The sequence below is a fragment of the Scatophagus argus genome, chromosome 2 (genome assembly GCF_020382885.2).
Source record: "Scatophagus argus isolate fScaArg1 chromosome 2, fScaArg1.pri, whole genome shotgun sequence".
NCBI classification, from domain to species: domain Eukaryota; kingdom Metazoa; phylum Chordata; class Actinopteri; family Scatophagidae; genus Scatophagus; species Scatophagus argus.
The window spans coordinates 15,703,260-15,728,775 of record NC_058494.1 but is presented as its reverse complement, the minus strand read 5'-3'; the positions used below and the strand labels follow the sequence as shown (position 1 = coordinate 15,728,775).

The following is a 25,516-nucleotide window of genomic DNA, read 5'->3' as shown; positions in this document are numbered from 1 at the left end:
CAAAATGGTGCCAGTGAATGTTTGCTTGAAATTAATGGAGCAATAATTACAGAATAATCTTCTCGATTTTGATGAGCCTGTTTGTCAGTTTTGATCAGAACATTGATTATTTGTTATATTGATTCATTTTTCAGAGTTCATTTTTCAAAACACTCAATTCTCTGGTTCCAGCTTCTCCAGTGTGAAGATTTGTTGCTCTTCTCTGTTTTTTTGTACCACTGAAAACTGAGTACCAAGACTATGGAGACTGGAGTGCTGGCAGGACAAAACAAGCAACACGAAGATGTCATCTTTTCTTGTACTGTAAATTTTTTCAACTCTTAACAGACCAAACTATAATTGACTAATCAACAATCACTTTTAAACAAGCTTTTGTTGTATTAGTCACATAGAAGGGAAACATTTAGCCACACGTGCATGAAGATTCACCTCAAAACGTAGGTTACTGGTGAGGGTTAGTGGGTTTATATGCCTTATAGCAGTTTTAGTATAGGACAGGATACAATTTCATTGGAATAAATCTACATGAATGCAATTCCCCCTATAAAAACACGTCTTTGTGATATATGGCAGTGTGAGTGAACAGGCTGCAGCAGTCATTTCATGTTAATCAAAGACTCTGAAACGTAATGAGGCAGTGGACACATCCTCTTTATCATCTTCATGTCTGCCCTGTCTGGATGTCTTCACTCACTCCTCTCAGTCTCCTCAGAATCACACTTTGTTTACAAATGGGGCTAAAATAAACAGACGTGTCTATTTGTTTTGTGAGCAGATATTGAAAACAGAAAAATTGCCAGCATTACTTCAAATCACCACAGTAGGGGACCTGAGTGTCCTTGAAAATGAAATTTCACTTGTGCCCCTTCACACACACACACCTCCTCATTCCCCTTTCCCCGTTTCTCCACGAACCACTCCTCTTGTCCACCCATTACAACAGTTCCATCCCCATCTACCTCTCCTTCACCTCCCTCTCCTCCCTCCATCTGCAATGCAGCAGCTATTCATAGAGAATAATGATCAGCGGGAGAGAGTCCTGTGGGAGCCACCCCGTCCAGATGCCCGGGGCACCCAGCAGGCCAGCAGCAGACCATCCAGGCAGAGCCTTCCTCAACCTATACAGTAACCCCAGGATGACTACAGGATGAACCGGAGCCACAGAGTGGGAACACAGTGTGTTCTGGATGGAGTCCCAAGAACAGGAAGGGAGGGATGCTTTAGGAGCACCACTCTAGCAGAAATCAATAAGTCAAACAGTCGAGGTCAGTTTGTGAATTAAGCAGACGGGGAGATGCGTTACTCATAAATTGGCCCTCAGACTATAACAGCCAAGCCTGGAGCCTCATTTTTTTTTCCGTAAATAAATGACTGAACGGAGCGGAAGAATAAGGTCGATTCAACTTTTACGGCTTTTGTTTGCCAGACTCTGAGAAACACAGTTCGGTGTGAGTTCAGTTCTTCAGTTTCAGGATGTGCTGACAACTAAGCGCAGGACCACCCTGCTGCTCTGTCTGATCAATACTACAAAGTCAATACGTACACACACAAGCCGAGTCTGAAAGGAGGCACAAAACCAAGCAGGAGCAGTATCATTAAGGCTAAATAAATAAATAACAATAGGTCAGAGCAGAGGAGCAAGATGTCACAGTAAACTGGATCGGATACAAGACGGGTATTTGGGATGATTTGGGAAATTTGGTTGATATGAGGCATTATGATTGAAAGCTTGTGAATGTATTAAATAGACTGTGTCTGGTGTGTATCAGTTTTTCTTTGTTGTAAAAACTCTGACTGATATATTCATTTGTGTACCTCCAAATTGATTGACTATCTTAATTGTTTTAAACAGCCTGTGGTTAGGGAAAGAGAACGGTTCGTGGAGTTTTTCTCCCTACTACGAAGTCCTGCACACAACTGTCGCAAAACTAGAGAGAGAATAAACCGATGCATTTCTGCAACACTCATGATAGAAATGCTGTCCTGTTACTGGGGGAGGCTGGGAATGGGCCTCTGAGGGTGAATGAAGCAGAGGAATGACGGGCCATTCAGTTCTGGTCTCATTCAGCTGGATCCATAATCATTGGTCACTTGGCAGGAGCCTCCTTGAGCCGCCTACTGTTATTGGTCTCCTGGCTGTGGTGTTCCAAGGCTATCACTCAAAAGTCTCTGGCACAACTTTACAGCTGTATAGGAGACATACACACACACACACACATACACACACAAAAGAAAATGACACCATGAAATCCCATTCACACACTCTTCACACTCGATAATCATCCGGTTTATGTGCATTCACACATGCAAGCATGCGTGCACACACACGCGTAGGGCTGCATGCAGTCCTATTTATGTGCATTTTGTTCTCTTTAAGCATTCACCTACACACACACGCACACAAATACAAATAGAGAGTCAAATAAAAACAGGTAGCAGTCATCTGGGGAAAGCTGTCGTAAAAGATTTTATGGAGCCTGATAGTAAAACCTTATCAGTCTGGCCCGTCTGTGATGATCAGCTCATCTCTCATGACTGATGTTCATCCTCGCATGGCCTTCTTCCAACCTCTGTCTGTCTTTCCTCTCTCTCCATCTTTCCTGTCTTCTTTTTCTCCCCTCACACTGGACTCATTTTGAAACCTTCACTTCGATCCTTTCCTCCCCGCCCGTGCTCTCCCTTATTTTCCCCAGTCTCCTACCCAACCTCAATTTCCCGCTCCCCATCCCTGCAATTATGCTCTGACACCAAGCGAATGTGTGTGCTTGGGTGTGTATGTAATGGTCGGACCACAGCTGTGATTCCCTGAGGTGGAGATCTGCAGGGACGATGCTGCAAGAGCCATTTCTCTATATAGGCTCACAGGCATGGAGTGGTCTGCATATACCCACACACATACATTCTCACAGTCTCACACACACACACACACACACACACACACACACACACAGAGAGAGAGAGAGAGAGAGAGAGAGAGAGAGCGCTCTGGAGAAAATAATACATATACCCATATTCTGCATACACATAAAAACACAAGGACAGACTTTCATTCAAGTCACGGCCCATATCTCAAACGCACACACACACACTGACACACTTACGCACACTCTTATTGCCTGTTTCCGTTGTGTAATCGGAGTGTTGGTTGGTACTGTAGCTGTAGGCGAGTCTGTCCTTGAGACTCAGAGCAGGCTCAGACTGGCCAAGCAAATAATTACCTCTCCACACTGACAGGCTGGCTCCTCCCAACATATGAATGAGAAGGAGTGTGTGTGTGTGTGTGTGTGTGTGTGTGTGTGTGTGTGTGCAATTAAACTGATCTGGAGGCACAATATTCAATGCTATTGAACAGAAAATTAATTTCACACCAAGGCGAGAAGGATTAAAGGCTGGAAGGAGACCCAAGGTTTGAACATATGCGTTTATTTCCTCCTCTCCTTTGTGAGAACCAGTTTGAGTTTTCAACCTTGGAAATGAGGACATTTTGCTCAGTCCTAACTTGGAGCTAGTCTTTCAAAGGGCTGTGTTTGCAAAGACCTGATTTTGATTTTAAGTTAGAAGGTTTGGTTAAGGTTAGGAGTTTAGTTGTGATGATTAAAAGAGTACTGCTCCGATTTAACACCACACGCTAACAATGCTGGACTCATGATTGACAGCTAAACAAAAAAGATCAAAATCAATGCAGTATAGCCAAGGATATTATCTTTTTTATTCCACACATTCTTCTTAGCTGTGAAATCTGACACCTACTTTACCCATAATGCAGCTCATTTGCAGATGATTCATTTGGAAATTCCTAATGCCAGGAGCAGCTCAACTCAAGCATGAGGATCAGGCTACAAAGATCTGTTCACATCTTTCTAACTCAACACCACCAGATTTTCAGACTTGTAGTCTTCAACTCCTTACAAGTTACCTTACTTGAGACATTTTATCACATTTTGTGCAGCTCCTTCTGGAGGCACTGATTGCTTTATACCACCTTTTTAAACATTTTACAGTCACCCTCCTCAAGACCTGTAAACTGATTTTGGTGTGTAAATTGAATACGTCCATCATTAAGGTTGGGGGTAAGGAATATCAAATGCATTATGCCAGTTAGTGTCCTTAGAGGTACAGAGATCCAAACATGTATCTGTGTCTAATCTGGATAAAACGCAGACCACCTTCAGCTGGTAATTTCACTCTTATCCTCCATCATCAGTCAATAGGAGAACCACACAGATCTATTACAGCAGCCTGGGCCTGTATGTGTGTGTGTGTGTGTTTGGCTCTATCTGCATTCGGGGAGTGTGTGTGTTTTAACTCTACATGGATTATGTTGTCCCAGTTTCCCGAGAAGCAACTAATAGGAGAGATGAAAGAATAAAAGAAATCAGTCCATCAGCAAACTGTAGATTCCCTGCTTTACTGCTCCTCCCCTACCTTGTTTTTTTTTTCTTTTTCATCACATTTGTGTGTTATCAGACAAAAAACATGCAGTAAAGTTCATGAGGGGAGGGATTCAATCTCGCATCAGTCAGACCGGGTGCTTCGGCTCGCTGATCAGTGGAGCGGCTGGCCAATTTCTTTAATGTCTCCTTTTCTCTTCTTCTTTTGATCACCTCCTGTAATAGCCTCCCCTGTCCATTTAGTAATGTCTTGCTCCACTTCTCTCACATCCATTATCCTTGTTCTCTCATTTCCTTTGCAATCCTCCTGCTTTCAAGAGATGGATCCACTGTATGAAGTCGCGCTAATTAGGCGTGTCTTGTGCACACCACTGGTAGGAGGTTTGTAGGGAAGATCCAAGTCGACTCTGGTAACTTGGAGGAAAAAACAAAAAACGAGAGACAGAAAAGGAGGCAGGGAGAAAGAGAAAGAAAGCCTGTGTGATCTGAGAGGCAGCAATGCAGTAAGCAAGGATCAAAACACCCAAACTGACCACAATTACATCTATGCCTTACACTGAGGGAGGCACATGCACTCTTTCTATCTGGTCTTATATTGGAACAGAAACTCTCCATCCTGCTCCCTCTAAGCTGAGCAAGACTTTGACACACTTTTACTGCCATGTTTTATTCAACACAAATGTAGAGAGAAAAAACACGTTATTGAGTGAGTGAGTGAGAGACTGAGAGAGAGAGAGAGTGTGTGTGTGTGTGTGTCTATGTAGCTAAAAAGATTTGTGCTGTAGGGAAGCATTTTGCTACCAAGTCTAGAAGGAAGAGTATACACACATAACAAACACACACATACACACACACACACACACTCTTTCATATGCACACAAGGCTTTGCAGTGTGATGCAAACTGTACAATTACTTTGATCCATGCCTGTTGCTTTAGGAAAAGGAAATAGTTTCACCCCTTCTGCCTTAAAGCACATCAGGGTACACATACACATACACACACACACACACACACACACACACACACACACACACACACACACACACACATACAAACAAATACAACATAATCGCTAAGGTCTGGCTTGCTAGCTCGGGTTGCTCTAATTGCCCGTGACTATGGAGAATGCGAACTGCCAAATTTAACCACATTTGTTGAGCTGTGCATCTGTTTAGTAACCCAAGAGCAGGAGGAGGAGGAAGATGATGATGATGATAATTGGGAGCAGCAATGGCTTTTGGCTCTCACCCAGTCTAATCAAACTCCTTATTATATCAGCTACTGCCCGAATGATTCACCCACATACACAGTTTTTTGGAGCAGAGGCACCAATCAATCTGTCATCGACCTGGCGGGCCCCAACATTTGGCCTTGGTCTGCACACCTGTTCAACACTGACATTAAATTTTGCTGCTGCAGGACGAGCAGAAGTTTACGAGCAGATGCTATGAGAGTATATGACCCCTAACAAAACACACAGCGTGCCCCAGCAGTAGCATCCGTCCAACAACATCCATGCAGCACAAAAAAACATGCTCAGATGTTGTATGAAGTAGTATGAAATGACACTGAATTTGGATGTTTGAATTACAGACCTTCCAAAACGTAGTATGTAGAAGATTTTTTTCTGTTAAACTCGTTTGCTTTCTTATTTTTCTCTTAATCTTTTAAAAGCATTTTAATGTCCCTTTTATTTTCGCCAGCTAGTCACCAGTTCCTTCTGTTTGGTGCTTATGTTTCACTCAGAGAGAAGTCTTGCTCTGAAACACTGCCAGTTATGAGCTGTCGCAGGAAGTCGACTATGGAGACGTGAGTCAAAGCTGGAGAGAGGAGTTTGGAATTTACCGAGAGGATCTGCCAGAGAGAATTTACTTCCAAAATAATAGCTGAACATTTAGCTGATTTAAGCAAACTTAAGATAAGGAAACGACTGCAACAACTCACCTTGCGAGATTTTAGAGCTATACCTCTCTTTGAGTGAGACTTGTGTTTCTGGTTAAACAAAAAGTATTTTACTCTTTAACAAAAAAGCTCTGAGTCTGAGTAGGAATCCTCTCCATAATGATGACTCTAAGGATTAGGTTGTAACTGTGTTACAGATGCCAGCTGGTGTGGTCTACTGGACCAATTCCAAAACCATTGGAAAGTATGAAATGTTTACACACCAAAATCTGGAAATATAGGGCCCACATCTGAAAATAGTGGAATTCCCCGTTAAAGACCAAAGGCATATACAGCAGACAAGAGAAAGTCAGAAGATTAAGAGATGGTGCAGCGTAAAGTAATGTGAAGTGCTGGTTGATATATAAAATAACGACAAACTACATTGATCTTGAACACTGAACTGTATGCTGTTAACCAAGCCACTTTTTCTTGTAGTCAGAATGTCTCACAACAGGAATCCCCACTTTACATAAATTACACACCTGTGTGCAAAACGACACAAACAATCACTAATCTGCCTGTATGTGTGTGTTTGTGTGTGCACACATGCACATGTCAGGATGTGTGCTGCTGTTAAAATCGCTGAGGCATGAAGTTTGCAAGTGCACACATCACGAGATAATACACATCCTGAATTATTGATGGAAATGAAAACAACTCTATTTTCCCTTTCTATGCTCTTCCTCTGTCGGTAAGTGTCTCTCCTCCCCTCTCTCTCTCTGCTCCCACCCATTTGGCAGTTTAACAGCTCTCTCATTATAGTAACACTCAACTTATCCCTCTTTGGTTTAGTTTGCACATACATATCCTGGGTACACACACACATACACACACCAGGAGATTGTCTCTATTCTTAGGTATAAAGCAGGTGTATTTGCTTTTGCATGGTTCACTCAGGTCTCCTTGCAGGGCAGGTGGCAGGTGGAGGATAGCAAAGTGCATACTGTGCAATTCATTCAATTCATCAGGACTACACACACCCAACACACACACACACACACACACACACACACATACACACACACACACACACACACACACACAGTGCTCCGTAGCTCCTTTTCCCATTTCCGAAATCCTTTCTCCATTTCTGTCCAGCTCGGCCAAATTTGTTTCTGTGTTATTTTCCATTTGCTTTTAACTCCTATGCAGCAGTGCCTCGTTATCCTGTTCACTCTCCTCCTAAATGGGTTGGGCTGAGTGTTCAGGGAGGGGAGGAAGTAGAAAACACAAGGGACAGAGAGATGGACAGAGAAAGAGAGCAAGAAAGAGAGAGCATTTATGGCCAAATACAGAGCAGGCCTTAATAATTTACTCTGACCTGCAGCCACAAGCCAGTCACTCCTGTGGAGATGAGATGGAGAGAGTATGAGAGTGATGGGGAAAGACAGACAAAGAGAGAGAGAAGCTGCTATGTTGGTACTGACAGTCCCTTGATACTGTGATAAATTATTTGAGGCAATACACTAGTTGAAAAACCTTGAAACATTCACTGTCAAATGTCAAGAACAGAGAACCTGAGGCATCCATTAAGGAAAAACTGAAAAGGAACAAAAATTTTAAACAGTTGGATTTAATGATACACAGCAGAGCAATGCAGCAAACCAGTGTTTGTTTTTTAGGATTTTGCTGAGATTTCTTCTCAACTGCAAGCAAGAGTTTCTACAAACAAAGGGAAATATTTGTGGTATAATCGACTGAGGTCAGAGAATGTGCCAGAGCGTCTTGTGCAGGGAGCTGTTTAATGCAGTGGCACAAAAACTCAATGGAATGTTTTAATTGATTTTTTGGGCCACTCGAAGAAGCCAAACAAGTAGACCTATAAACTCAACACTGGGATTTCATCACCTTGTAAAGTTCTTGTGGTGAATTTGGCGGTAAAGATTTGTCTCTTTTGTCTGTCCAGCCAATGAGTGTCAACGCTAGCATTTAAGCGAGTCCAAAAAAGTACGTGTATATGGACAGTTAGTGTATAGTGGATTTTTAGAGGTTATTCACGGAAAATTTCTACCCAATGCAACTGAAAACTAACCTGATGGAATGAGAGTGAACCAAAAACAATAAAGTTAGATTGTGTATGTTTTGAGCTATTGATGATAACAACTGATTTTCACTAACCAGAACCACATCCATGTGACCCCACGAATGTCGGGCATTATTTTGCCTTGTCCTTCCATTCAGTATGAGGCTACTGCATTGATTATGACTGACAGCAGGGATCAGAGTACACACAACATGTCTGGTACCGAAAAGGTGTAGATCACTGATCCGTTGACTTCACTAACAATCTCTGCTGCCATCAGAAACCATCCATCCATTCATTCCCTATACTGCTTTATCTGTACAGGGTCTGGAGCCTATCCCAGCTGACAACAGGCGAGAGGCGGGGTACAAGACACACAACTAAACACACTCACAAACTCATATCTAGGGACAATGTAGAGTAGTCCACTAACCTGAGGTGCATGTTTCTTTGACTGTGAGAGGAAGCTGAAGTATTCGGCAAAAACCCATGCAGGCACAGGGAGATCACGCAAACTCCACACAGAAGGGCCCAGACTGGGACTCGAACCTGGAACCCTCTTGCTGTGATTTGACAGTGATAACCACGGCACCACAGTGCCACCCTGCTGTCAGAAACTTGTAGGAAAAAAGCCAAGCAACCATTTCAAATTCTTAGCACGAGGTACCTCTAGCCATCATGGCCCCAACGTATTATTACATTTTGAGGAGGTACACATCATCTACAGTGCATCATTTTCAGCTGAATAGCTATGCCAGAACCCCTTAAAGTACATTTGTAAACCATGCTTAAATTTGAACTGAAAGACACTACAATGCTCTTTATAGCTGAGGGGGACTGCAGAGTTGGGTAATAATTTTCTGCAGGTTCGTAACTGAAAAACTTCATCTGATTCATTGTTGATATTAAAATGTGAAATAATGCAGCTTTACGTTGTGTTGAGCTCTGTCAGCCACTGTGATTTTGCCATCTTGAACACCTCTCCCTCTGTTGGGCGCATGTTTGCAGAAGCTTTATGTCACTTTTGTGGCTTCTCTATTTATTTCCTGCAGGTATGCACTATCCCGAGTCATAATGAGCACATGTCTCAGCCCAAACCTTAACCTAATCTTAATTTTACCCCAGTGAAGACAGAAACCAATTTGTACTGAAGGCAGTTGCAGTGAAAACAGATGAGGACACTGGTTTTTCGCCAATTAGACAAGTCATCCTCAATCAGCTGGTATATCTCCACAATTTATCCCCAAGTGTAACACACACACACACACACACACACACGTACAAACACACAGAATCTACTGTGTTCTCTGGTTCATTCTACTGCTGGTGTTAACAAAATAGTGCCTGAGAAGAATTTTTAGTCTTTGGATGAGGCTGGTGAGTCCAAGTCAGGTCACCTTACCACTCCACTGATCATTGATCCATAAACCTATAAGACAGCAGAGAGGCGAAGAGAGAAGACAGAGAGACAGAGACAAAAAGAGAAAGTAAATGAGAAAGGTGAAAGGGGATGATTAAAAGGTGATCAATGAATATTATAGTAGCCGTCAAAGACATAACACAATTCTGCCTGCCTGTGTACCTAAATGTCAATCTCAAACCAACCACACTCCACCAGTAATAATCTTAAAGTAATTAGTCAGCCACTGGACACTTGATCAATTCTGGATCAATTGGGTAAAGACACACCAAGCATGAAGTGGACATCCCCGGGAGTTTCAACATCAGAAAGGAATGTATCTTTGATTACCCCTTGTCCTCTAACTATTGTATTTGTGTGACATAAATAAATATGATTTGTAGACTTTAAAACCTGTGCCTGAAATGCTTTCAGATGCTTAACTTTCAAAAAGGAAAGGCCTCCTTTTACAGTTTTTTCCGACAACATTCTCCATAGAGAAAAAAAGTCTCAGTAGATCAAAATGAAAAATGCTGGAAATATCTGGAACAGAAATAGAATAAAATAATAATAACAAAATGACTCCTGGAAAGTACTGGCAATCAGTTGAAAATAAAAATCAGATGTTTTTCAAACTGGCTCTTATTCACATAATTATATCCCTTTTGCATAGATGGGATAAAACTGTTATCTTGTAAGTCAGATCAAAATCAAGTCAAGTAGCCAAGTACCAACACTAAAAATTGAAAAACTTTGACACACAGAAACAAAATCTTGCTCGGCTTTGACTCCGACTGTGTTTGTCTTGATGTGGCTGTTGAAGCTCTGTTGAAACTTCTGGCTTGGTTTGTAGATTTTAGTGTCATGGATTTGAGGTGAGTGCATTAAGTTGCTGAAAACTGAGGCATTTTTCAATGATCTTTACTAGAAAAGGTAGGTTTGATGTGGGCCTGCAGTTGTTAATTACTGAAGCATCCAGATTAGACGTTTTTTAAAAGAGGGGTATTCAGGGTCCTTGGAAAAAGGCCTTACTGAAGAGAACCACTGACTATCTGTAGTACATCAGGTGCTATGCGCTTAAAGGAAGGCCCTAAGATGTTGAACTATTTCTGTCAGGGTGAAAATGTTCCAAATTACCGAGAAGTGTCTCAGCCAGAGGTAACATAGCAACTTTACCTGAGGTGGAATTAGGACTGTCTTATCTTCAGTATACATATATTTGTTTGAATCAGTGCAGCTCTGACTAGTCATTTCAAAATTATTTTAAGAGTATTCAAAAGTGCTTTCTTAGATGTAACTGGGGGGGGGGGATAATTTAGACGGTGCTGACACTGCAGCTCATCAACTCATAACTGGCCCTCAGTACTTCATATTTTAGCACAAGGGAGCTTTTAGCATGCATCTGGTTTGTTGAGAGGGTGAGAGAATGAATGAAATCATGGGATGACAGAAGAGCATTTAAAATGTGCGTGTGTCAAAAGAGGGTCTGGAGATCTGTGATAAAATGTTAATCAAACCATAATGACTTGAACGTTCTCACTGATGTATGGTTGTATTTATCCATGCCAAAAACTATTATAATTAACACTACAGAATTATCCTGCATCCTCTGAATGATAGATCTTAAAGGAAAAAAAATCAAAACAAAAAACAGAACATAATTTCTCCAACACAAACTAATATCACTGAAATGAGTCTACCAGCTGGCTTTCTCCCAAAACATCTGCTTGCTCCTTTATCTAGCTCTACTCCATTAATACCATTAACCCAAAATAAACTTCCAAGAATAAAATATCCTCCCATGCATAAGATGTTTGATAAGACGATAATTTTACCGCACAAACTACGCTACAAGACATGACAAGAATAGTCAGCCCCAGACGCACTGCATGCTTTACAAACCAGGCAGAGAGAAAGAGAGAAATGTTCAGTTCATCTTTCATGGAGCTCTTTGAGTATATGCTTGAAGAGCTCCTTCAACAGCAAGGTCATCGCAGCACAAATACTGCATACAAATCTCCAAATTCCCCTATAAAACCCGCAGCAAAGCAGACCACTAAGAGTAACACTGTAGTGTATCATCTTATACCCATTTAATCCACTAACGCTGACTCTTTTGACTGCTGTTATTTTTTATTTAGATCACTCCGTGACACTTTGGCCTGTAGATTTCTAATCTTGGTTGGAGCATCTGTCACAAACCCAATTTCCCCCAGGGATCAATAAGGTATTCTGATTCTGAATACAAAATATCCACATCATTGTTTGTTTGTTTCATTAATGATATTGCTAACAAAAATACGTGGTAAGCAGTAGTTTCATAATTTAATACAGCATTCATAATAGATTTTACAGGCAGTGTATCCGCCAACTGTAACTGTCATTTGCATGTGAAAGTCAAACTGACAAACATCCATTGCTCTGCTGTTCTGATTTCATCTTTACTAACTTTTACGACACACTTCAGCTAGTTGTCAGGTTTGTCTGCAGTTTGGTGCTTAGGCAGCGCAGAGTGAACCGTTTCAGGGAAAACAGCTCCCTGCGGTGACTAGACGCTCTGAGAGCGGTGAAAGCTGTAAAAACCAAAACAGCGAGGTGAGGGTAGAGTAGATATAACAAGAGTAGATATGATAATTCTCTCTGGGGTTTATCATTATGAGCAACAGCATTCACTTCATGAATAGTCATTGGTTCCATTTTAATAATAGAATACGAAGAAGTGCAGCTTTCACGCTTTTTACAGTTACATCAAAACAATAAATTCTCCGAATACAACAAACATAGCATTTAATGCTTCTGACTTTTGTGTGTTTGAGAAAATGGGCTCAGTTCTCAGCTCTTGCATAAAACAAAGATATTACAGACTATCACTCATGAGGGTCATGAAGGTCAAAAATTCTTTGGCTTGATCAGATACTTGATGTGGGTATATGATGCATGTATTTGTCATGCATTTTATTGTGCTTTTATGCTAATGTGTGTGTGGGTTTTATTGTCTTTTTATTGTTTTCCAGGTTATGTTTTTATTTGTGTATTTTATTGCAATCCTGCCTACAAACCTGCTTTCCCTTTCAGAGCAATAAAAGTTGATGATGCAAGTTGTGACCAATAAAGCACTTTAAAGTACAGTGTTTATGTTAAGTCATATCAACATAAACAAGATTTTAAGAACCTCAAACAGCCTATGGATTTTCATTTCAGTTGCAATATAAAGTATGTGAGACTGCTGAAATTCTACAGAGGAAAACAACCTCCTCACCCAGCAGCTACACCATGTTAAGAACCACTCATTTGTTCAGCAGGCAGGCTTGGAAAAAGGTGCAATCGGAGTGCATTGATTTTTTCCTCATGTTAAAAAGCTTTTATTGACATGGCATTTTCTCACCAGAAAAGGTTACAGCAGAGGAGAAACAAGAAGGACGGAGAAGGTGTAACATAAAGGGACACATAAGAGATGCAGCACGTAGCTTCCAGGAAATTCACCCCACTTTAGGCCACTTTAGTGTTGTTTGAAGTATTGCTTCTCCCAACATGTTCTCCCTCTCTCTCTTTCTCTCTCACACACACACAGTGAGAGAGACAACATGAGAGCCCTCTTTATATTTCTCACAAAACAGTGGGTAAGAAGGGAAGGGCAAACTGTATTCAGAACACATATGACCAGTATAAAGCACTGTATTACAGACAGACAGGCAGGCTGTGAGACAGACAGACATATTAGAGCCATGAGGAGGATAAGTCTGGAAACCTTCATCACCTTTAAAGGTTCGCTCATAATGATAATCTGATTGTGAACATTGTAATTTCTCCATAAAAAGTCATAAAGCTTCACACTGGCTCCGTCTCTGGGGAGCCAGATGACGCCTTACTGCTGACACAGCACTAAACAACCATGCTCCCCCTCCTCCTCCTCCTCCCCTTCACCCTGTTGCTGCTCTCTTTTTAATGGAAAAACATGCTCACTACCTCATTTTCCCACTATTCCTCTCCCTTAGCTAGTTTTCTGTTTTGTGAGTACTGCTCATCATTTCAAAATGCCTTCATTTAATATGCAAAGTTTAAAGACAAAAGGCTCAGAAAGGAGAAAATAACTTATTTTTTTAGCAACTTGGCTGCACCAAAAAAACACAATGTGAGCACAACATGGATGTATCATCACCTTGTTAGCAAACATTGCAACAGGTATGCAGCAAATTCATTTAGGGTTGTGTTACTGACCAATATCCAAACTCTTTTAGCTCTGTGTTTGATCCTCTTGTAATTCCAGAGGGAAAATCTGACTCTTTGACTGCTAAATGCTGCACTTCACCAGCAAGTCATTAACACTGTCTGTCTGCAGTTTGGTGAGCAGGCAGTGTACAGTGGGTTTCTAGAGTTTTTTGGGTGTTTTTCCACTGAAAACATTTACTTTCTGCAGCTGGCAACAACAGTTGAGAGTGGTGAGAGCAAGCAGGGCAATAAAGTTGCAAGCTGTAAGCTAACCAATGAGCTGAAACTTGGGAATAAAAAAAAAAAATTAAATAAAAAAAGAAAAATAGGGTAGGAAAATAGGGTAGGTGCGGTTTAATTCTTTTAGTATTTTCCTTCTTATTGCCTATTTGTGTATTCAGTGTTTTGGCTTCCGGTTCACTTACGCTTACGCAGAGAAACGGCCCTAGAAAAAACTTCAAGAGCAAAAAGAAAAATGAAACTGAAATCTGGAAACTGAAATCGCCAGGACCCTAAAAGAGAGACCAAATGAAACATAAAACAGACAACATGAGCTGTCCCACCTCTTTCCTTTGACTGGGAGAGGATCAAAGTCATCAAACAGGAGTCAGTGGATGTGCAGAGAAACATCAAGAAGGCGTTCACAGTCACATTATGATCTTCTCACTCTCACTCTTCACATATGACCCAATATATCAGTGTGGGGTTGTAACACACTAAAGTCCGCAATGTGTGCTGTGTGGAAGTGAAAGTGACAAAACTGGGGGAGAAACAGGCTATAAATATGAAAAGAAACCTAAAAAAAAAGAAAAAAATACAACCTATATCTCCGAAAACAAGCAAGCATCGCACGTCATTCATTCTCCCAAACACAAACACACAAAAAACAAGAATCAGACATTTAGATCATGCTTGGGTTATGCAAAAAACATAAGCTGAACCAGCGAACCTGACCTGCCAAGGCAAGCACAACAAAAGGTGAAAAAAAGGATGAGAGATTTTCAAGGCGCAGCAGCTTTTGATGCCTTAACCTGTCTGAGAACATCACTGTGCAAAGCATTTAAAGCAGATCCAGGGATTATGTTCACATATCACAGTGAGGACATGATGAAAAGGATCAAATGTGCAACATCTGATGCCCGAAATACAACTTAAAACCTGTGCTGCAAAACGCATCCTGTTGTTGAATATCCTCTCTTATACCTAAATCCCTAATCTCATCATGTTATTACATTCAATCTCTAAACTCTCAACATCAGATTCTGCAGAGCTCCCGAAATATACCACACATGCGGTATCTCCAAGGTGATTTCTGTCACACTGTCGGTGTGTCTGACAAGTTGTACAGTTAATGTTCATAATATGCTGAAGAAAAGAGAAGTGCTGATAAAGACATCTTCTGTGTAGGCCACACACACATTCACACACGCTTCTCACCCGGTCAGCATTCACTGGACTGTAGTGTCCATCATTAGACCTTCTGACTGCAGCTGTAAAAGTGATAGATGTGTACTGTTAGTTGTATGTGACAGGTGCTTCGGACTGCATTACAGAGCAGATTAATACCAAACAAATCACGTTTGATTGAATCAAATGATTAAAATAGTCTGAAGGTGTGCCTAACCTCCAACGTGGATATTTGCCATAAACAAACCGAGCAGAGCTTGTTACATCCCATAAAAGTATTGGGTTGATTGAACAAAATAATGATATTTAACTGAAAATTTCAAAAGATCGTAATTGTTAAGACTGTAAAGAGAGTAAAGACCATGGGGTCATTACAGTCTTGGGAGCTCTCATTTAATTTGCTATGGATTTTAATTTTTTTGTGTGATAATGGATGGACTGATGATGGACAACAAATGGTGTAAAGCAGCAATAGAGAAAAGGTCATTGGCCTACCAAAATGTTAGGATTCAGCACCAAGAGGGGATATGCACAGAAAATAAAAGAAAATGTAAATCCTGGAAAACACTCTTCTTTTATGTCAAGCGTTAGATAAGACTGAGTTTCACCTTCATGTCTGTCAGTTAAATATGAGGCCTGGGGCAAGGAGATGTTTGGCCTAGCTGAGAATTAATATTGAAAGCAAGGGTAAACAGTGCATACATAGTTTAACTATGTCCAAAGGTAAGAAAATCTGCCTTCTAGCACCGCCAAAGGTTGTTGATTAACTTGTTTTATATTTGCTTGGTTAACCCATGCAAAAAACTGAAGTGTGAGCGATTACTTTTTTTAAAATTAATTTTAGGGGGGGGGGGTTTATGTGCTGGACAATTTATCAAGATTATTGTCTCCTGGCTCAAGCTTCATTTTTAGTTTACAGACATTGAAGGGGTTTGCAAAATCTTTCTGCTGCTGGTCATTCATACTGAATTAAACAGAAATTTCCCCACTGCCTGTCAAGATATCCTCTAGCACTGACTGAACCAACAGACGCATCAACTCCTGGCAAACCAACTCACATCCCCACAATGTTGGAAAAGCAATAAAATGGAGATAATGACATCCTAAAAGCAGAGCATTTGAACACCTGTTAGATACTCTGAGAGCCTAACTCTTTCCAGGCATCTTCAGTCAGATCTCGGATTTACATCTTTCAAGTCCATCTGCTGGAGCTTCCACCCAGTCAGCCCCGATTTGTGATTTATTAGTGTCCTCGTAAACTGACAGGTTAAAAGTTTGGCTTAGTATTTCCCTTTTTATGGCACTTCCCTTAAGAAGAAAAAGAAGAAGAGTAACTCCTTACCTGTGTTTTTCTAACCAGGTCTCAAGGAGACCCGAGGATCCTAGAGGTGTTTTCAAGTGAAAAATGTGGAACACTCATTTTCACTCTGTCTCTAAAGTCAGCAAAATTCATTTTGATCAGTGTTTCACCCCCTGCTGCTCCCTTCTAACTCTCAGCTTGTGCCATCTATGCAGCACTTTGAGATAACATGCTGATCAAAAAAATACATAGAAGAGGGGTGAAATTGTTTCTTTTTATCTATATATTAAACTCATGTTTTTCATTAACAAGCTTAGTGTGACATTCAAAAAAATGCAGATATTTTGTTTACCCTTGAAGAGAAACTGAGGGATCACTGAAGCAAAACCTTTTGCAAATTGGGTTCCGTACATGAAAGCCTGCAGTGTTTATCTATATCTATATATATATACAGAAAACACCTGGTTATATATATGTGTGTGTGTGTGCGTGATAAATTAAGTTAATTTTAAAATTTAAGTCAGCATTGTTACAAACCTTTTATTTTCTATAGCCTGGCTATAATCAGATTACATCATGCTTTGTGAGTAATCTTATCACTGCAAATTGTAATCATGATGTTTTCCAAGTTGTCAGCATCACCCTAAAATATAATAGCAAACACCAAAGCTGATATATAAATAAATTCTGCTTTTGCTTTTCAAACTATGTTGCAGGCTCATTAAGCCTGTGTACACTGAGGCCGCAGGCTAACAGGCTACATTAATACTGGGCTTGTTTTAGGCTGGTTTTTTGAGTTGCTTATTTGTTTTGTGATAGTTGGCAACACTGGGTGGGATATTTTGGTTGGATCCAGCTACTCTTGCTTTTTTCTCCAACTCGAGCAACCCAGCTTTAATTGGAATTAATTAATGGGAAGTGTGCCAGTTGTACAGCTTTTTTTCCCCAGCATTTCTTTCCCGAGTTTGTAACCATATTATAACTCCTTCCCTGGAAATGTCTTGGAAATTATGAACATACAAAACAAAACGTTACTGATGAGGAAAAAGTTGAAATCGGGGTCAGAATACAGAACAACTTCCACTCAGGTACATTGGGAGGGAGGTAGTGACTTCCCCAAAGAAACTTCTCTCTCTCTCACACACACTCACACACACACACACACACACACACACACACAAATAGCTATTGCATATGTCACAATCACACGTAGTTTGGTAGTAGATACATTTCAGCCATGCACCCAAAATATTTGGAAATACTCCAAGTGTCAAGAAGCTTTGATTAGACATTAAAGCAGAGAAAATTGATTTTTGCTCTTCTTCGTTTTGGCTGCTTCCATCCGGTTCTAAGCTGCCGACTGAATCCTGAGAGAGGCAAGCCGCTGTGGAGTGGAGATAAGGCTCCACCTGCCAGCCAGGCTCATCATTGTGTTTGTGCGTATTTGTCTGATCCTCTCTGTGTGTGTGTGTGTGTGTATTTGTGTGATCTGGTCCCAGGCCTACCAAGATAAGTGGCTCTCAGGAACCCAACAGTAAAATCTGAGCCGCACTAAACACCCGACAGAGATGAAGTCAAACAGTACAAAGGGGAAAAAAAGGCAGATTTTTTCAGAAAAATGTGAAATAGGTAAACAGAAAGGTGATTTCCCTTTACGGCAGCAATAGAAACACCTAACAATTCTACCTCTAAAATTAAATGACTGGCAACCGGTCTGAGGCCTGTGAAATCCCATTTCTGTCACTTGGAAAAAAATCCTTGTCAAAATTAGTTTCTCAAAGTTTCTCATCATTATGACTTCTGTAGACTACTGTCTACAGCTTACCAAGTCTTAATCATGACAAATGTTCCTAGAATTATCTGATCTGTAATTTAATATCTCACAGTTATTAGACAAATCAAAACTATGACCTAATAACAATTATGAGAAACATTCTTATAATCATGGCTTTATAGCTCATTTGTATAATTTATGATTCATCAGGATCTTCTTATTATCTGTAAGAAGCACTCTCATAATGACCTTTCACTAATCCTTGGGCTAACTTTAACAGTCAAAGTGTGTCCACAAAAAGTGCTTGTTTTTGCCAATGAGATTGTTATCTTAACACAGCTACCATGTCTCACCAAATCAACTGGACTGCATTGAAAAATCTGTAATTTTACTGTTCTGAATCACATGATCAGCATGATCATCTAAACCCAACAGAAACAAAATTAAATTCACTAAAAACAGCCTTAGCTTGTCTTTTCAATATTCTAACAAACACCAACTCTAGTTTGCTTGAAATAAAGCCTTAATTCACCCAAGTGGATGTTCAGGAAAAGGCAAGAGGGAGGGGGGATACCAGAGAAGCAGCAGAGGGAAAACACTGTGTAGATTCAGAAAAAAAATCACAACTAATGCAAAAATGTAAGTTTTTTTTTTTTTTTGGCCAAACCAGACCTGGTTATTGTTGATAAAAATAAAGATTTTTCATTTTCATTCTTTCTGCTTTGATTGCTGGGTGATGTGGTGGTTCGCTTTTACACAATGATATAGAAGGTTCGGCTTCTATATCATTGTCATTTTAACCTGTCGTCACTGCTGTGTCAGTTGGATATGTCCACAAAGGGGCGGGGCTTATCAAAGGGTTAGTTATGACATAGTATCTGGGGCTGTTTGCACAAAATACCTCTTTTTTTTCCTACTTAAGGAAGGAAAAAAACATTAAGGCATTTACTGCTCTGAAAGCATTTACAGCAGTAAAGTTCTACAGTCTCCATGGGGATCGTTTATTTGATGGAAGTAAAGACAGCAAGGAAACCAAAGTGAACAGAGGATGAAAAAATTATCTGGAGAAATACAATAAAAAAAAACTTTTGTGCTGGCCAAAACAAGAGATCACTAACCACAAAAATTAATCCAACAAAACTGGTGAATAACTTTTGACTTTTAGATTTCTCATAATTATGAGATGATATGTCTCTCTTCAAACTATACATATACAATACATGAATGATCATCTGTTGTTGTTTACACAGAATCTCAACTCAAGAGACAAATAAAGTCCATTTACATCTTCTTCAAAGAGGACGCTGAGCATCATAACACCATCACCCGCAGAAATTCACACCCAGAAGAGGCACATAACATTTCTACTTACAATCTGCTGATGGAAACGCTTGGTCGTTTCTGCAACTCTCCATTTCTCTCTCGTTCTGAGAAAATGACAGGAAGTGTAATAGGAAGTGAAGTTGCTTTAAATTGAGCACATGTATCGTGTTGTGCTGTCGCCTGCCTCTACAAGAATTATAAGAAATATAGTAAAGGGTGTTTTTGCTACCAAAGGCTACTCTGACAGGCAGAGAGAAGATGTGAACGAATGTGTTTGTTTCAAGAAAAGGAAGCAGATACCACGAGCCACAAGTCATGCCTGTGTCAGCCTGAAGAAGCGAGTGTGTGTCCGTGCATGACTGTGTGTGTGTGTGAGCTCTTATGGTGCAACCATGACGAGAGCAGCACTGACAAAAGTTTTCATCCTCGTGATCCTCGCCTTTATCATCTGCCTCCCAGAATTCTTCACATTGTACAGAGGTGGGTCACCCAAACAACTCTGAATGATATTTATCTACTCTGTGCAGCTCTGTGTGTGTGTGACACGGTATGTTGTATGCTTTAATGCTTTAATAGATGGTTCATGACCTTTTGAAGCATTAAAAGGGAAGAACTGTGGCTGTGCTTTGGCTTAGTTTCATTCAAAATGAATATCAAAAATCAACCTTTAGAAGCAGCGAATTTTATGTTGCAGTCACGTTGTCCTGTTTCTTCATAATATGAACTCACTTTGATTCAGCCGCTCTCTTTCTGTCTTTCTGAGTTAAGAGTGCCATAAATAGCTCCATACAAAACTGACTGACAGCTGCTTTGAAAAATGTTTCCGTATTGTGTTGCATTGAAAAGCTTCTCTTTTTGAGAGCAACTTGCTTTAGGTTTTGTAATCATGCAAGTGTTTACCTTAAACGGTTTCCTTCTTGGTCTGTGTCTCTCCTGTCTGTCCTTGTCAGTTAGATATAAACTGGAGGCAACAGCTTCCATTTTGAGATCTCGCTGTGATTCCTGACATGAGAGCATTTTGCAGTTTTCCCCTCTAAGTCTGCCTCTGGTGAAAAGTCGCTCTGAATTTTCTGTTGTTCATTCTCTCTCTCTCTCCTTTTAGCATCAAAAGTTAACTTCCGCTGTCTGTCCTACCGACCCTGTGAGCGAATGAATCAGGTGAAAACGGAGGAAAATGGGAAGATCGAGGACGCTGAAATTAGGAGTCAGGATACATGTAACCCTTCACAGACTCCAGAACATGAAAAGTGGGAGCAGGCCTGCAGACAAAAGAATCAAAGCAACATGACAGATTCAGTATCCAACTCCACGAGAGGTGGAGAAGACCCAGAAAAGAGCTGGTTTATGTGTGAAACAGATATGAACATGACAGAATTACACAGTAACCTATCATCAGGTATTGCACTTCTTTTTTAAAACATAAAATTCTGTTGTTTTTAGTTGTATCACCACTTTGGAAGTTTATTCAGACATTCGTGGTTCAAAATTACTTTTGGAGATCGATCCCCTGACTTTTCCTGAGGTTAAAATTTCTCCTTTTCTCCCCATGTCAGCATAATGCAAATCCCTGTTAAACTTTGACCATTTTATCAAAAATCTGGTCATCTTAATACACTCAAGACCTTCATTATTTGGATTAAGCAGCTGGTGGAGGACAATTAAGGAGACCGTTAATGTCTCATTTAATGAACATTTATTCAGCTTATTTCAATGTTCATGTTGTAGCCACAGGTTGTGCACATTAATTAGACTGCCAATGAAAACTGTTGTTTTCTCAGCTAACAACAGGTGATTAGACATCTCTGAGCTTTAGTTATTTTAGTATTTAGTTATTTCATAATGCTAAGATAAACCTAAACGATAAGGAGACTCAGTACTGGATTTCAAATCAAAGGGCTACAGAACCTCATCCCTAACTATATGGCAAACATTAGCATGTCAACACACTAAACAAAGATGGTGAACATGGTTAACATTATACCAGCTAAACATCAGCATGTTATCCTTGTTACAGTTAGCATGCTGACTTTAGAATGTAGTTCTAAGCCTTGCAGCCTAACAGAGCCTCTAGCATGGTGGTAGACTGTGCATAGCAAATTATCTATGCCGTCAAACTTTTTGAGGAAAATGTAGCTTGCAAGTAGAACTTTAATCATAAATAATTTGGAACTTACATTTATTGTGATTATATTGGTATGGGTTTTCAGAGGTCTGAAATTATGCTATAGCTTATGTAGAGCTAAATGCTAATGTTAGCATGCTAACATGCTCCCATTGACAATGCTAACAAGCTGTTTATCCATCGATTCACAGATTTAAAGGTGTATTTAGAAGTGTCAGTGGCACTTCAACTCAAGGATGCAGAAACCGTGAATCTCACCTTGTACGGCCTCAGTAATCACAGCTCCTTACACTTCTACCCACCTGAGAAGGAGAGTGGGCAAGATGATGTGGACATGAAGGATGATGAAGGACAGAGGAAGGCATTTTACTGCTGTCTCCCGGCCCCACCCACTTCAGAGTCAGCCAATAAAAGCCACTGTCTCCTTTGGTTCGCCAATCAAACGGTGTTGAATGAAGCACAGAGCCAACTCTTGTCTTTCTGTAAGTTTAATTCTTACAGTTTGCAAACAGACCAACAGCAAGGATGAGATGAGCAAATGAACAAGTGTTTTTATACAGTTCCTAGGAGTCACTTTATCCATCATTGTTACATACTGTCCTTCCCATGTTAGCCAGACCAGCATCTTAAGAGATAATATGGTGGTTTGGGATTCCCTTTATCTATCTTGTCCTTGGACAAGACAAGAGGCTCCTGAAATCTGCCTTTGCTGTCACTTGAATTTGCTACTTCAGATGATTTCCATTAACTTTTGACTGCAACAGCAAAGGAAAAGCTGTCATGGAAGTAAATGTAGAAAGGCTGTTAACAGGATGAGAGAGCTTTACAGCAAGATTGGAGAGGAGACAATCAAAGAAAGATATTGGCCAATCAGTTTTCATTTGGAGTGAAACTGATTCACTTAATTCAAATCAATCAAGCCCATCTTCTCTGATTCTTTTCAACAGAGCAGATTTTCCTCAGTTCTTCATCTCTCGACTCCAGCCTCAACCTTGTGATTTTCTCTTCTTCTCTGTCAAGTTACAGTTCATCTTAATCTACTTTATCTCCAAGGCTGCATTGATTTTGGGCTTTTTCTCTTTCCAGCTCTCCCACACTCCCAAGCTTAAAGCTATGACTAAGTCACATTTTCCAGCAAGTGTGTGTGTCTGTGTGTGTGTGTAAAGCTGGCTATATATTCATTTTACTTCCCAATTTCCACCAAACTTCTGCAATCTGTCCTCCTCTTTGTTTTTTCTAGTTGTATTTGTTTCATCATTACTTCCTGATATTGTTTTCTATGTTTTCCAACATATCTTCAAATGCATTTATTTATTAAATGCACATGTTATGCAGTTACAAAGAGGAGGACTCAATATGCAGATGCCAACACAAGGGTAAAATGAACAGAAGACTTTAAAAAATAAACTTACTTGAAAGGGAACAGAACCAAACAAAAGGCAGCTGGGAGTCCAGGTAACAATTGTCCAAACAAAGAAAAATAATCCAAAATTACAGACTAGAAAGCTGGGAGTAATAATTCAAATAAAGAAATCATCCAAAAAGGCAAACACAAGGAACACAGTGATCAAAAAGAAGCACAATGTACAGAGGAATCCCAGGGAATGAAGAAACACAGCCAATACAGAGAACCAAAGAAAAACAAACTGACAAAACACACAAGATGAGTACAGGTGTATAATGAGAATGGTGACCAGACAATCAGGGTGGGGCAAGCAATCAAAAAGGAGGGAAAACAGACAAAGACAGGAAATGAAAAGCAAAACTAAATACAAGGGGAGAATAAAAACTACAAAATAAAACAGGAAACTGCTAAACATCTCAAACCATGACAGCATGTCTATATCTCCTCTTTTTAGTTATCAGTAAGTTACAAGTCACCTATCAAGAATTATTGCCAAACTTTTGCTAGTTCCAGCTTCTCAAATGTGAAGATTTTCCTCCATGACTGTAATATTTTCAAAGTTGGGACCATTTTCAGTTACTCATTATGGACATGTTAACTTGCAGACGAGTGGCGTTGTGTGCTCAGGGTGCTCTGGCTGGTCCTGCTGTGTGTGGTGCTGCTGGCTGTTGTCACGAGTGTGATTGGGCAAGTCTACCGGGAGAGATACTTGCGCAGTAAGTAGTTGTAGTAGTAGTAGTTAGTTGATCTTTTAAAGTTAACCCAAAAATTTATCGTAATTATCTTTATCTTTGTCAGAAAAACCCAAGATCCATCCTGCTGGATATGATTTCATTGGCCAGCAGTTGAACGGTAAAGTTAAATTAGTGTCTTTTGACTTTTTGATGTTCTGAGTTTTCATTCCTCAAGTAACACCTTTCTAATATATTTCTTCATGTTTTCCCTTATTTGAATAAATAACACACTGTAGACAACTTATAAACCCGGATTATTATTATTTCTATTTCATATACAAGCAATCTAAAACACAGTCCTAAAGCCTGTTTCATTCTATCAGAGAATTTTACTTCCATCTTAAAGTCAGTCCCAAAAACAATATATAATTATGTAGATAAACTGGATCATATAATGTCATAGCATCAAGTCTTCTTCTGTGAGTCTGTCCTCAGAATTATTTCTCTTAATGATATGAGTAGTGATAAATATGTCTGATATACTGTATGGATCTACTGACATTTTCACTAGGTGGTGAGAAGCAGGTGCATATCGTCACTCCAAAAGGTAACTGACTTTGGTTAATTGCAAAACAATAATCTGTAAACTGTCCAGATTTTTGAAATGATTTTCTTTCTTGTTTTTTTTTTTAATTTAGCAAATATAGATTCTAATGACCTCTTATTGTCCAATAGGGATGATCCCCCGCTCTGATGGGTCCCAGTATTGGTCAGGTCAGTTCATAAATGCTAACACACAGTTTGGATGAAAATGGTTTGATTCATCTGTTGTTTCAGTCTTGTGCCAATTTTTTTTTTTCAATGGACAGAACTGTCACCCATTCAAGAAGCTGACAGTCAAGGTATGGGTCACACACTTCAACAACCTCAGTAATGAATCAGATCACATACAATTCCTTAAGTGAGTTGGTGTTAAAAGTCTTAACAACATTTTTCAGATGACATAGAAACTCTGCTGGATGAAAATGCTGACCAGCGTCATACAGGTAAACTCAAGATTAAACCAAATTCAACCAAACTGAATATTTTACCTTGTATTTTTGTACTTCACTTTGTCTGGTGGAAAAAATGACTTTAACATTCAAATTTTGGCAAGTACAAAAGTATTAGTATCAGAATATGCTAAAAGTACGAAGCACAACTATCTCAATCCCCAGTCTGTTTATTATATTTTGTTTTTATCTCGTCTATATTTAGCAAATCTGCATCATCGCAGCCATCACTCCTCCTCCTCCCTCACAGAGGAGCAGGCCTGGTAGCAGAAGAGCACACAGAGGATCACGGAAATGGATTTAAAGTGCAATGGAGAAAAATACAAATGACTGATTCAAGTCCCAGCAACATGGCGGTGGTGCAGTGGTTAGCACTGTTGCCTCATAGCAAGAGGGTTCCAGGTTTGAATCCCGGTCTGGGTGCTTCTATGTGGAGTTTGCACCTTCTCCCTGTGCCTGCGTGGCTTCCTCCCACAGTCCATAGGTTAATT

General features: G+C 40.0%; 2 protein-coding genes across 2 annotated transcripts in view; one reads left to right on the top strand and one right to left on the bottom strand.

Annotated features, from left to right (window-relative positions):
• Window positions 1-22,176, bottom strand: part of klhl5 (kelch-like family member 5) — a 50,220-nt gene extending 28,044 nt beyond the window's left edge. The window contains exons 1-2 of the mRNA XM_046413470.1: window positions 22,153-22,176; window positions 19,822-19,876 (exon numbers count right to left, since the gene is read on the bottom strand). The gene's annotated coding sequence lies outside the window, so the exon portion shown is untranslated. The remainder of the gene's footprint in view (window positions 1-19,821; window positions 19,877-22,152) is intronic.
• Window positions 19,908-25,504, top strand: LOC124072239. Its single transcript, XM_046413485.1, has 10 exons — window positions 19,908-20,252; window positions 20,875-21,168; window positions 22,086-22,376; window positions 23,905-24,015; window positions 24,098-24,151; window positions 24,545-24,580; window positions 24,709-24,747; window positions 24,843-24,875; window positions 24,972-25,019; window positions 25,231-25,504. The coding sequence occupies exons 1-10, from the start codon at window positions 20,165-20,167 to the stop codon at window positions 25,290-25,292; spliced, it is 1,056 nt and encodes a 351-aa protein (XP_046269441.1). The 5' UTR covers window positions 19,908-20,164; the 3' UTR covers window positions 25,293-25,504.
• The last annotated feature ends 12 nt before the right edge of the window (window positions 25,505-25,516 follow it).